The sequence below is a fragment of the Amphibalanus amphitrite genome, unplaced genomic scaffold (genome assembly GCF_019059575.1).
Source record: "Amphibalanus amphitrite isolate SeventyFive unplaced genomic scaffold, NRLGWU_Aamphi_draft 000612F_arrow, whole genome shotgun sequence".
NCBI classification, from domain to species: Eukaryota; Metazoa; Arthropoda; class Thecostraca; order Balanomorpha; family Balanidae; genus Amphibalanus; species Amphibalanus amphitrite.
In genome coordinates, this window is record NW_024882106.1 from 313,113 (window position 1) to 326,133 (window position 13,021).

Genomic DNA, 13,021 nt, shown 5'->3' on the forward strand with positions numbered 1-13,021 from the left:
ACCTTGATTTCGGCCTTTTTTGCCAGTCTTACCTCCCACCTATCATGGAACATGTTGTTCGACGATGTACAGGTGTCAAGGTCAGGGTCAAGGTCAACCTAGGTCATCTAAGATAATTGCGTTTTAGGCAAGCTAAATTTAGGTACCTACTTTTTGTGAAGTTTTTTGACTGCATTTTTGGTAAAAGCTTCTCAGATCATGATTTCATGTAATATGGACACAAAAACAATCGGTGCACACATCAGTATACATACACACAGACACACACGGACATACAAACACATACCTATAATTGACCTTGACCTAACTTGACCTGAAATGACCTCAGCAGCAAAAATCTGGTCGGGTAGTGTGACAAAGGGGTTCTAGCTGGCTTGGAACCAGAAAACAGCATCGTCATCGGTACCTACATGATAAGCAGCGCACTTGATATCCAACGGTGACCCAAAACGGCAACATTTTTTAAGTTTTACCTGACCTGGAAGGTCAATAACTGACCTGAGAAGGTAAAACTGGGCATCATTGGATTCATCTCTTCCCAAATAATCTTTTTGGTCTTTACCGCTAAGCTCTATCTCCAACAGGAACGAAATGGCGCGGGGGGGGGGTGGCAACCCCCCCCCCCCCATGTGCGTTCTAGGATGGGAAAATGGCATGTGCGGGCGAGGGTTAATGCATAAAAGCATCATCTGTGATTAAAATTAACATGAGCTTCGTGATCAGCACCCCGAAAAAAAAAAACTGTGAAACGATCCGTCTTTTTAAGAAGTTCTAGCAGGTCCCGATTTCCCCACTTTTGGGTCATTGATCTGAACATGGAAGGTCACTCAATGACCTAGGACCTTAAAATTGGGTACCTATCTTCGGCTTCCTCTCGTCACAGGACAGGCAGCACGTGGCTTTTTTCCGCAAGCAGTAGCGACGGAACACGTTGAATTAAGGGGCACTGCCGACTTTTGATCCCATTCTTTCCATGCAACGCCCATAGGGCTTAACCGGCTTATGTTAAAATGCCAAAATCAAGGGGGGCACGGTGCCCCGGTGCCCTCCCCGTTCCGCCGCCTATGTCCGCGAAGCTCTAAATCGTGAGGGGACAAACGGCTCGGGGTGGAGGGGGGGGGGGGCAACGGATCCCCTTTAACTCGCTAACACGCTAGACGCTGGCAAAACACCAATCCGGGCGAGGGTTAATAAATTCTAGCAGGGCGTGATTTTCCAGACTTGGGTCATTGACATTGACCTGACCTGGAGGTTCAAATAAGATAGCATTGACTTTTTTCATGTGACGGTCAACGGCCACAACGATGGTTTTCCCGCAAAGATCTTGCTCGATCAGGGGCCGACGGGCCGGGGGGGGGGGGGTGGACCCCGTTGCCGGTTGTATGACAGCGACTGGTAAAACGCCATTACGGACGAAGGTTAAAAAGAGACCATGAAATGTGATCATATTTTGCTCAATTGATTACAGAAATCAAAGCAAGACGAGCACTGCATTCAAAAACGTACAAATATATAAAATATCTAACATTCTTGCAAGCAAAATAACTGTTGACAATCACACTTAGCTGTGGTAAAATCGAAAATTACATAATGTGGTACGATAATGGGCGTGATTATGTATTTGGCTGTCAGTTCTCTTTCCCCTTCTTTCATTTTGTAGATTTGTGATGCGCAGCTGCGACATAACCTGCGCATGCTTACGGATGTGACACCTGTTCAATAGCAGGCCTTTTTTAGATCTATTGGCAGGTTGCTAGGCATCAGCTTCAATAAAATTTATTACCGGCATTTCATTAGCGAGTAGCCAGGTAATTGGCGTTCTTTGTCTGCTCATTGCTTGCTTTCGAACAGATTCGATCGATATTGATTGTTCCACGCGGCGCGTCCCGCGGGACACGGTAGGTGCCGTTGGAAAACTGATATTTGCGGTAAAATGCTTTTTCTTTGCTGAGTTGTGATCAATTACCTTAATGGCTCATACAATAATTTGATCTCATTAGATCTGTAACACGGACTTAGCGTGAACGTTTTTTCATTATAAATAATGCTTCAAATAGCTGTATGAACAGCCAATAGGTAGGTAACCACCTAACCGGTTTGCAGGTTCAGGGTAGGTACCAATAAATCGCAATAAATTGTAAATGTCCCAGTCATGAGTCAATATCATTATTTAGTAGTGATGATATTTCCAAAATCAACCAGAATGAAATAGCACATGGCTGAATTAAAACATGGTCGCACAGGCCACAGACACGTCAGCAACAGGTCAGCATGCCTACTCATGCAACAAATCATTAAATCCAAGAGACGCCAAAGCATTGGCAGTTGAAAGAAACTGGAACGTAGGACAATCCGTGAGGCACTGGAGATTAAGGTGCACAATTCGTTAATGAACAGGGGTGTCAGAATTAGGAAAGGTCACCATCACCATTTGGGACATTGCGTTGAGATAGGAACATTTGTGCATTTGCCTGTTATAGTGTGCCTTGAAATGTGTTTCACCACAAATCATTTGTTTGGTTTTTCGTAAGCTGGAAGATCATCATCACTGACGGGCGACGGCATGATATGAATATTTGTATTTCTAGGACATGTTTTTGAGAAACCTGTAGGTACTTCAAACCAGTGAACAAGGCTGATCAATAAAGCCAAAATATTTGGTTATATTATTTAGTTTTCCTCAGTGAAGCCCGTTTTGAAAACAATTAACTTTTTAGAGATCTATAGTTTTTTTGTGCTAAAAATGATAAGAAAAAATAGCAATGTTACTAAAAAAATTTAAAAGCTATTTTTATGTCATGGGTGATGGGAACAGCGGTTTTTCATCTTTGGTAAAGGCTTAATAGCATTTGCAGTGAAAGTGCTGTAAAAGCTTGGGAATCATGCTAGTTTCAGCTCAAGCTTCAAAACTGTTATTTCAGTTCAAAAGTCCAAGTTAAAAGTGGCATATTTCCTTTATTGAAAGAATTGATAAATTTTATCCTGATAATAAATAATTTGTCATTTTTGTCATGATGTAACTTTTAGTTTTTTCTTTAGGCAGTCCAAAATGTACTCACTAGTCACTACTCATTTTGTATTACATTTTGTTAACATAAGCAATCAATAAACATAAGATTGCCTCTGTTGAGCTGAGAAGTTGATTTGAGAGGCCAGATGGTAATTATAATGGTAAGAATAGTAATGTTAATTTAGACCAGGCCTATTTTCATAGTAGAATAAGCTTTTTGTCTATTTCTTAAAATGATTACGAAATATCGACCCCCATTACTGAACCTTTCAGTTATGCTTTGTAAAGTTACAAAAAAGATAAGCTAAACCTCATTAATTGGCCTGGATGGAATCTGCCCAAGAATTTTGAAGGATTTGGGCAGCCAGGTGGCTGGGCTCCTCACTATTCTGTTTCAGAAATGCATTGGCACTGGCTCATTACTAGCTGATATGAGAAAGTTGGCACTGTTGTTCCAACTCTCAAGAAGTAGCAGGCAGGAACCAGGCAGCTGAATCTGACTGACATATCATGTAAACTCCTACACAGAGTCACATCAGAGACCATATCATGACTCACCACACTGCCAAACAACTTCTGCACTGTGACCAGCATGGGTTTAGGCCAAGGTATCTCTGTGCACTTCTCAGCTTCTCGATCTTCAAAGTGATAGAGGATTGGTCTCTCTGCTTTGCTTAGAGAATGGAGAAACTGTTGATGTCATATACCTTGATTTTAAAGTGTTTGATTCAGTGCATTACCAGCGTTTACTGAGCAAACTGGAAGGTTACAGCACCATAAGAATCCAAGGGGGGTTTTGGTGAGAGAATACCGAATTGTGTCTCACACCCCTGGGTCAGAGGAACCCCAGAGGGATCTTGAGTCAGTCGTCATCGGGCCAGACAGGTGGCAGCTCCCATTTAAAGATACCATATGAAGGTTTCTTCGTTTGGTATCGAGAAGCACCTGTGATAAGAATCTGCGAGATACATCGCGGCAGTGCCGAACTGGAGCATACTCGTGCAAAGAAAGATCTGGGAATCTTCTTAGATGACGAAGTTAGGTTCCACAAGCAAACTGCTGTAGCATCTGCCAAAGGAAACCAATTACTTGCTCTCATCAAGCAGTCCTTTCTTTGTATTGACAAGGTATCCTTCCCTGTATTCTTTTTCCATCCTTGTAAGGTATCCTTGTTGTACAAGACATTAGTAAGACCCCGCTTATGGCGACCTGATAAGGGACCCTTCAATTGAGCCGGCCAAAAGTTGATTGAGCGAGTGCAGAGAAGAGCCACAAAACTTGTTTGGGACATCAAGCACCTATAATACCAGGAGTGTCTCAAATGCCTGAACCTGCCATCCCTCTACTACCGAATGAGAAGGGGTGACTATTTGCCATATATACCACACATTCAGTAGATGTCCAGCCTGAGCAATTCCTCACACTTGCCCCAGGAGTTGTTACTACCATCTCATTCAGACCCCATGTGAGAAGTGCGCTTCTTCCTAAGCATGTAGGACTTCATCTTCACATTGCAGAGTTTCAAATGAAAGCCAAGCTGTTCGGATGTTGACATAAATAAAGTAGGTACCCTGACTTGCAACCACTATTCACTAACGCCCTAATATGTGTATGTCTCGTCAGGTGTTTTGCCAGTGTGCGGACCAGCTGTGAGCGATGGCACCGCGCCGGGACCGAGTCTCGTGCGGCCTGGACCTGGTGGCCGTGCCTGACGTGCCTGCCGGCATCTCCAGCGCCACGGAGGCAGGGTCAGTGACTGCATGGGCACCCTGACCGGCACCGGGGCACACACGGCTGACTGGGAACACGGCCGTAACAGGGGCACGGCCGAGCTCGACTCCGGGCTACCTTGCCGTGAGATGGGGCTTGGCTTCTGAATTCCCTTTCTGGTTGAAAAAAAGTGTCAGGCAAGGGGGTAACACTCAAGCACTAGGGCGTGCTGACAGTGACACAGTTTCGAAGAACCAAGTGTGCAATCGGGAGGGTGTAAGACAAGTTGCCTCTATATTCGTGATTTGATGCCCATCCTTAATATGAATAGAAAACCAAATGCAGCTACTTGTCACGACCGTTTTTTTTTTTTTTTTTGTTCATCATTTTGTTTTCTTTCGCTGATGCTGGCCTAACATTGTCCAACAACTGGTTTGGGTGCAAGCTCACCTCGCACCAGCGTTCATGTTCTCTAATGTTCGCCAGGTACCAGTTTGTGTTCAATGTTCTGTAATGTTCTCCAGAAAGTGTTACGTCACTGCGATTTTTCATATACCTGTGCCCCCCGGACGTGACGTAGTGTGCTCGCGCGCGTGCAGGGTCTCTGCGATCGAAAAAGAGCGCTAGCAGCGCGCCACTCAACGCCGCAATTGTCAAAAGCGGCGTGTTAGGTATGCTTTATTATGAATGATGTGTGTAAAAGTGAGTTTTATGTTGTTTATTTGGAGGAAATGGTTGGAATAAATTAAGTTATTTTTATTTCTGTTGGTTGGAGTTTTTATTCAAAAGATTTCGGTCTATACCATTGATAATTACTGAAAATACCTTCGCTTGAATAAATTGCAGATATTTGGCAACTGAAGTGTTAGGTAAGCCTAAATGATATGTAAAAAGGTAAGAGACACCCTGATTATCATTTGAGAAACGAAAATATATGAATTTTCCTTATAAGAGTCGCTCAATATGCTACTCCGCGGTTTATGCCCCGAGGGTGTCTGAGGGTTCCCGTTAGTTTGTCGTTGGCGCTCGGCTCGCGCGCGAGCCGACGTCACCGCCTGTGACGTCGGCTCGCGAAATACGTCATACCCTGCACACAAAATAGCCGGCTGCCGAACAGCGCTCAGGTACCAGTTTGTGTTCACGTTCTCTAATGTTCGCCAGGTACCAGTTTGTGTTCACGTTCTCTAATGTTCGCCAGGTACCAGTTTGTGTTTATGTTCTCTAATGTTCTCCAGGTACCAGTTTGTGTTTATGCCGATCGTCCACCCGCGCTACCGTCGGGAGTTTGTCAGTGGTCGAGCCAAGGATCGGACCACTCCCTTCACTCGCTCCGATATGGTGCTCAGCAACGCAGGTGAGCGAACAACACTAACAGAATGGGTGAGTGAGTGAGTGAAACAGAGTGAGTGCTATTGTGATAAAGTGTGGGTGAGTGAGTTAAAGTGAAAGTGAGTGTAAGATCTTTTACAACAGTAGATGCAATTTAATGTATGGTCATTTTCCCCGAACTTCGAATACGTGTGACAGATATCAAACTATTGTGTGTGTTTGGGGATATGGGATATTCGTCGTGTTTCTGTTAACAAAAGCTTTGTTTTACTCTTACGAATGATTGCAGTGCATTACTGAATGATTAATGAATGGACCCGTGACAAACGCATGCTGGACATTAACTATATTACTTACCTAGTCTATCCGATCCAATCCAGTTCTACTTCTCCCTCCATCACTTGACATCTGCCGTGTTTGGAACTCGTGGCCCGCCGCCCGTAATGACACCCGCCCGCCTCCCGTTGCCCTCAGACTGGAACACGCTGGTGGTGGGTAAGCTGTCGCCGCACCTGGCGCTCGACTCGCCCTGCGACTCGGTGCGCCAGCAGGCCGAGGCCGCGCTGGCTGAGGAGCTGAACTTCGCCTCGCACCTGACACTGCCGGCGGTCACCCTACGGCTGCACGGCGGTTCAAACGCCAACCTGGCGCGGCACCTCTACAGCCGCGTGGTCAGCAGCTGCTCCTACCAGGTGAGGGACGGACGCCGCCGCGGCGCAGAGTCGGCGGCGGGATTGGGGAATCAGTGGTTGGGAAGGTCGACAAGTGAAGCTATTACTGCTTAGGTAGTATGTAGGTACTGCATAAATCCAGCGTAGATGTGGAGTGGAGAAGGTGTTTTGGACAGATTTTGCTCGCAATCAACTTTTTGTTTGGCATATTTTGCTTGACGAACCTGTACTCTTCGTGGCCGTCCAGCACATATTCTGTCCACGACTGGCACGGGAGCCCACACCGACTGACGGGGAACACCCCCCCCCCCCTGTCCCCCAGATCTGGGTTCAGGCACCTCTGGGCTCTGACACCCCACCTCCACCCCCAGATCCGGGTACAGATGCCGCTAACACCCCCCCCCCCGTCCCCCAGATCTGGGTTCATGCAGGCACCTCTGACACCCCCTCCTCCCACTCCCCCAGATCTGGGTTCAGGTGCCTCTGACCAGCCCGGCGGCGGCGCAGCGGCAGTACCGCAGTGACCTGCCGTCCGAGCCGGACTCGCCAGAGGAGCTGGACGACCCGTGGCTCTGGTGGGACCGCCTGCGGAATGCCACCGGCACAGAGTCGCGGCTGGGCGTGTGTCTGCAGGTGGGAGCCGACCTGCCCGACGCCCGACGGCTCGACCGCTGGATGGGAGAGCCGGTCAAGTGCGTGATGCTCTCCGCAGATGTGTTCATCAGCAACAAGGTGGGTGAACGGCGGAGTATATACATAGGGCCGGGTGTGTGATGCTATCCAGAAGGATTGGGAGAAGTCAAGCATACACTGTAACGTTTAGTAGGTACGTCATGTTGTGTTCGTTTTGTGATAGCAGCGGTGCATCTTTCTCCAAGGTGTTTCGATGTGCCTGCGAATGAATATCCCCGCTCTAACGGCAAAAAGCGAAAACAGATAATACTTCTCCTAAAACTTCCTAGATCTCTCATTTCATTATATGTAGCAGAACAATTCTTCGTTTTCATGATAACGTTTTCCGGTTTCTCGTGTCCTGTGTCTGAGCCAGGTGTGCTCTGCTCCCTTCCACAGAAGGGTTTCCCGGTGCTCACCCGCGCCCATCAGGAGCTCATGAAGAGCCTGATGCGCCTCAACTGCCAGTTTGTGGTGACGGGCGCCAACCGGCACCAGCACGTTAAACACTACTGGCAGTACCTCAATCACCTGTACCAGGTCAGTCAGAGGGCCTGTATCCCATGTACCCAGTACCAGGTCAGTCAGAGGGCCTGTATCAGGCCACTGGGCGTTTGTACACCTGTACTAGATCAGTCTGAGGGCTTGCACCGCGGGTATGTACCGCCTGTACCAATCAGTGAGGTTCTGTACCCTCTGTAGTCTGTACCAGGTCAGTGAGGGTCTGTACCAAATGCTCATTGTTTGTTGAAGGCTGCAAACGCCTAACGCGCGCCTTCTGCCACACTATAATTGCCGTGCAAAGGCAAAAACGCATATCTAACATTTTTCTGTCAGCACAAAATTTTACACAGGGGCGAGTTTTGTGTTTTTCGGTCATTGTGGCCTTCCATTGACCAGAAGCGCAGCAATGTATATATCATTTGAAACAGAATAACGCGCTCTACCTATGTACATGCGTATCATAGTCCAAAAGTAATAAATATTCATATAATTACATAAAAGTTTTTCTGCCATTGCAATATTTTCTTTGCGGAGGTGACCCATGCCAACAACAAACGCGTATCTGGGCAAATCCACACAACGGTAGATATGCGTATTTGCCACTCGGCACAAGGCAGTAGCACTATAGGCAAATACGCGTATTGGGAGATATGCGCACGTGCCATTGGACACAGACACCACCAGCTAGCTGGAAAAGATACGTATAGTAAGATGTGCATAATTGCCACAATCGTCCTATCGAACTAGACAACTAAAGGCCGCCGTCCACTGCGACGGAATTCCGTCCGGAGTCCGTCCGGAATGTCGCCGCACGCTGGCCGCATCCGGTCCGGATGCGGTCCGGATGCGGTCCGGATGCGGAGAGCTAATAAATGCTTCCTATCACTTATTACCAAATAAAATATTGCAAGTAACCAGCAGCGAATACTCTTGCCATTCTAAGGAAATAATTTTTACTTACTTCATGATGATCGAGTTCCAATTCTTCGTACAATTCACAATGTTTGCCTCCGATACGGCCCCAAACCACGTCTGTTCCCAGTTCCGGACGTTCCGGATGCGTTTTCCGCAGAAAAGTTCAACGCGTCGGACATCACTCTTCCGTCTCCGTAGCAACCGCATCCGAAACGCATGCGGAGAGCTGACGGAAAATCAACAGCTGATTGCCGTTCGGATGCGGTCCGGACGGAGCGCACACGATTTCCGTACGGACCGGATGCGCCCATAGGGTTCTGTGTTAAATTCCGTACGGACCGCACGCGTTCCGCACAGTGGACGGCGGCCTTAACATATTGGATGATACGCTTGTTGTTTCGTGGCTCGTGCATACAAAACTTATGCCCGTAAATACATATGCACACGTAACTGACCACACCCTGTGATCAATACGGGAGATGCAGATTCACATAGCTGGCAAGACGTTTGTGCGTTGGTATACATAATGTTGTGACGCTGTCGTGGATCCTCACGCAAGTGCCTGGTTCCGTAAAAAGGTTGCCGGCCTTTTATCCCTCGCACTTGTAGAGCGGGGGAGGGGTCGTATGGAGTATGGACCCCTCGGTTTTTCGAGAATAACTCGCGCAAAAAGCGGCCGATCGCAACAAAACTTTACTTGCCCTTGAATTTAGAAATTTTACACCTACTCGAAAAAATATGATGACCTTGACCCAAATGACCTTTGAGCTGTGACTTATTTCTCAAGACCGTGTTTGGCCGAAATCGCGATTCGGCGTATATCAACTCACATTATCCGCGCGTTTCCAGTCTTCCAGGGGGGGGGGGGGGGGGGGAAGGGGGCAGGGGCGTAGTCAGGATTTCCTCCAGGAGGGGGCCAAACTTTCAGGGGCCCAAGGTAAACCCCCTCAAAATCCAAAAAGTCATCAGATTTCATCCACTATTTTTTGGATGGGGCCCACATAAATTTGAAAAAAAAAAATAAAAAATGATAAAAAATGTTAGAACTGAGGGGCAAGCAGTCCTTGGGTCCCTGCTAGATAGGCCCACGAATAGCTTCATAGAGTCGTTCAGCCGGTTCTGAAGGTCCCCGTAGGTCGGATGACAGACCGCCAAAGGCCCCTACAGCCCATGAGAGCCTCGTAAGCCGTCTGAGGGTCATGTAAGCCGTCTAAGGGCAGGGGCGTAGCCAGGATTTTCTTCAGGGGGAGGGGGCAATCAAACCGAAAGGGGCCATGTGAGCGAAGGGGCCCAACATTTTCTTAATTTCATGACGTATTTATTTGCTTAACTACCTTAAAATTACGAAGGGCCCCTGCGAACCCAATGGAGAGGGCCCCGAGGGCCCAGTGGCAAAGCCTCGGGCCCGAAGGGCCCTTTTATGACCAATGAAGAGAGCACAGAGGGCCCTAGCGGCAAGGTCTCAGGCCCGAAAGGCCCCGCGAACCCAGTGGAGTGCCCCGAGGGGCCCTTTATAGTTTATACACTACTTTTATTGTGCCCCTTACCGTACTTATGACACCGCGATGGGGGCCCTTTTGGGCTCCAGGGGGGGGGGCATGGCCCCTATGCCCCCCCCCTTTGCTACGCCCCGGGGGGGGGGATGTTTAAGGTCCAATGAGTTCCTTCAAACAGGGGTAAATTTAGGCACAGGAGGCGCACTATATACTTTGTTTTTACATGCCGAAGTTGGCGTCCAATTTTCTTATTTCTTTCACTATATGATAGCAAATACATTTTTAAGTACATATTGAGAAAATCTAGTTAATACAACCATAAAATGGCAGTTAGAACTGTGCTAAGAGTAAGACCTGTTCCGGTTACGGCGGGATCAGCCGACGCGGAAAGTTTCAGCCGCAATTTTGTGCATAGGTCAACCCTCGTAACTCAAAATTTTACCGGCCGATTTTCGTATTTCTTTGACCATTAAATTGCCAGTACTTTTGCAAGGCTCCATTGGGGTTTAGAAGCGAGTCGATTATTATCAGCGGTTACAGCGCATTGCAAAGACGGAAATGTCCGGCGCCGGCACAGTCTATAATTTAGGCGGCTAATAACAGCCAAGGCCTTATATTAGGACCAGTATAACGCCTTTTGGGGCGACTAACGGAGCGAGCGAGAGGGTGGGCCTTGCACGTGCGAAATTTCGAGGGGGTACCTCCAACTGACTTGTGCACGGCACCCTACTAAGCGGTCTCTAGCGATGTGCCAAATTTGAGCACAATCGGCCCAGCCGTTCTCGAGATCTGGAAGCGGCACCCTGCACGTGCGCACGTGCAAAATGGGTCCCAACTGACTTGTGCACGGCACCCTACTAACTGGTCCCTAACCGTATACCAAATTTGAGCGCAATCGGCCCAGCCGTTCTCGAGATCTGGAAACGACCCCTGCACGTGCGCACGTGCAGCAGCACCCCAACTCTGGCACATGGATATGCATTGCCTAGTGGGTGCCTACCTACATGCCAACTTTCAGCGCAATCGGCCCAGTAGTTACCGAGATATTGCAACTATTACAAAAGTGACACCTCTTCGTTTTGCACGTGGCACGTGCATAAGGGGTCACCCACATGCATCGAGAATCATCCAATACTTGGTAGAAGGAATGAAGCTACCCTACAAAAATTACCGCATGTAAATCGGTCAAGTGATTGCTGAGATATAAGCGTCGCAGAATCGTGACCACGGCCGCTCATACTCAGAAATTTCCGTTATTCTACGTAAGACTCCGCTCGCTTCGCTCGCTCCGTAATAACGGCCGCCGAGGCGCCAGGCGGCGGGATGTTGTTTACACGGTACACTTTTGTTATTAGCAAAGTTTTGGGCCAATTGACTTGATGCTTACACGGCAACATGCGCCACTATTTTTTTTTCTGAAAGAAGTCATGCACTGAACATTTCACGCTAATTACGAGCGAGCGAGCGCAGCGAGCGAAGTGAGTCTTTTCAATATAACGGAAAAATCTCAGTATGAGCGGCCCGGCCCGGCCCGGCCCGGCCCGGCCCGGCCCGGCCCGGCCCGGCCTGTAACGCTTTTGAGAGGCTTATATCTCAGCAACCGCTGGACCGATTGGCCTGCGGTCTTTTTTTGTTGGGTAGCCCCATCCTTTCTACCCCGTAATTGACTACTTTTGATACATCTCAGTGACCGTCGTGGCACGTGCCACGTGAAAAGTCAAGGGTGTTCAAGCTGTTTTGCAAAAGTAGTGATTTTGAGAGGCTCATATCTCAGCAGCCGCTTGGGCGATTGACTTGGGGTACTTTTCATAGGGTAGCAGCATCCCTTCTACCCAAAATAGGATACTCTCCATGCATGTGGGTCACCCCCAGTGCACGTGCAAAATACAACAATAAGAGGTGCCGAATTTGTTCCCATTTCAGTAACTCGGTAATTACTGGGGCGATTTCGCTGAAACTTGGCATACAGGGAGGCACACACCAGGCAATGCATTCCCATGTGTTGCGGTTAGGGTGCTACTGCACGTGCGCACGTGCAGGGGGCGTTTCCAGATCTCGAGAACGGCTGGGCCGATTGCGCTCAAATTTGGTACACGGTTGGGGACCAGTTAGTAGGGTGCCGTGCAAAAGTCATTTTGGACCCCGTTTGCACGTGCGCACGTGCAGAATGCCGCTTCCAGATCTCAGGAACGGCTGGGCCGATTGCGTTCAAATTTGGCACACCGCTAGCGACCAGTTAGAAGGGTGCTTTGCACAAGCCCGTTGGAAGCACCCTCTCGCCCTTCCGCACGTGCAGGGCTCACTATCTCGCTCGCTCGTTCTTCGCCCAAAAGGCGTTTTACTGGTATAGTAATTGAGGGATGAATTATTTGCGTTGAAGCTTTAGCTTTTGTCAATGCATGGCAAAACACCAGCTTAATTTTCAAAACATTTATAATATTTGTTTTACGCTGGCATGTTTTATTCAAAGGGGACACAGTCGAGAGTCGGTACATATACCTAATCATCTAAGTCATTACGTAAAACATGGTAAAACGTTTAATTAATAAGCGTTTTTGCAAGTCCCTCAGAAATCAGCCCCGGGCAGCGACGGACTGCCGGCCGGCCGACCGGCCCCGAGTGGCTGGAACAGGGGCCAGTCACTGTTTGGTCCGGATGTGTAGGAGCGGGAGCAGCACTCTATTTCACGTATATTCGCGTATTTACCTATTTAG

General features: G+C 48.2%; 1 protein-coding gene across 3 annotated transcripts in view; it reads left to right on the top strand.

Moving 5' to 3' along the window:
* Positions 1 to 1,787: 1,787 nt before the first annotated feature.
* LOC122363261 (protein arginine N-methyltransferase 5-like) overlaps positions 1,788 to 13,021 on the top strand; it is a 36,762-nt gene continuing 25,528 nt past the window's right edge. Inside the window, exons 1-6 of one of the 3 annotated variants that reach the window (XM_043332312.1) lie at positions 1,788 to 1,898; positions 4,634 to 4,758; positions 5,956 to 6,074; positions 6,524 to 6,741; positions 7,186 to 7,452; positions 7,792 to 7,932. In XM_043332312.1, the coding sequence (XP_043188247.1) occupies positions 4,667 to 4,758; positions 5,956 to 6,074; positions 6,524 to 6,741; positions 7,186 to 7,452; positions 7,792 to 7,932 (837 nt within the window). In that variant the 5' untranslated portion in view covers positions 1,788 to 1,898; positions 4,634 to 4,666. Of the gene's footprint in view, positions 2,077 to 4,633; positions 4,759 to 5,955; positions 6,075 to 6,523; positions 6,742 to 7,185; positions 7,453 to 7,791; positions 7,933 to 13,021 lie in introns of all 3 variants that reach the window. The other 2 variants (XM_043332310.1, XM_043332313.1) reach the window with 2 other exon arrangements.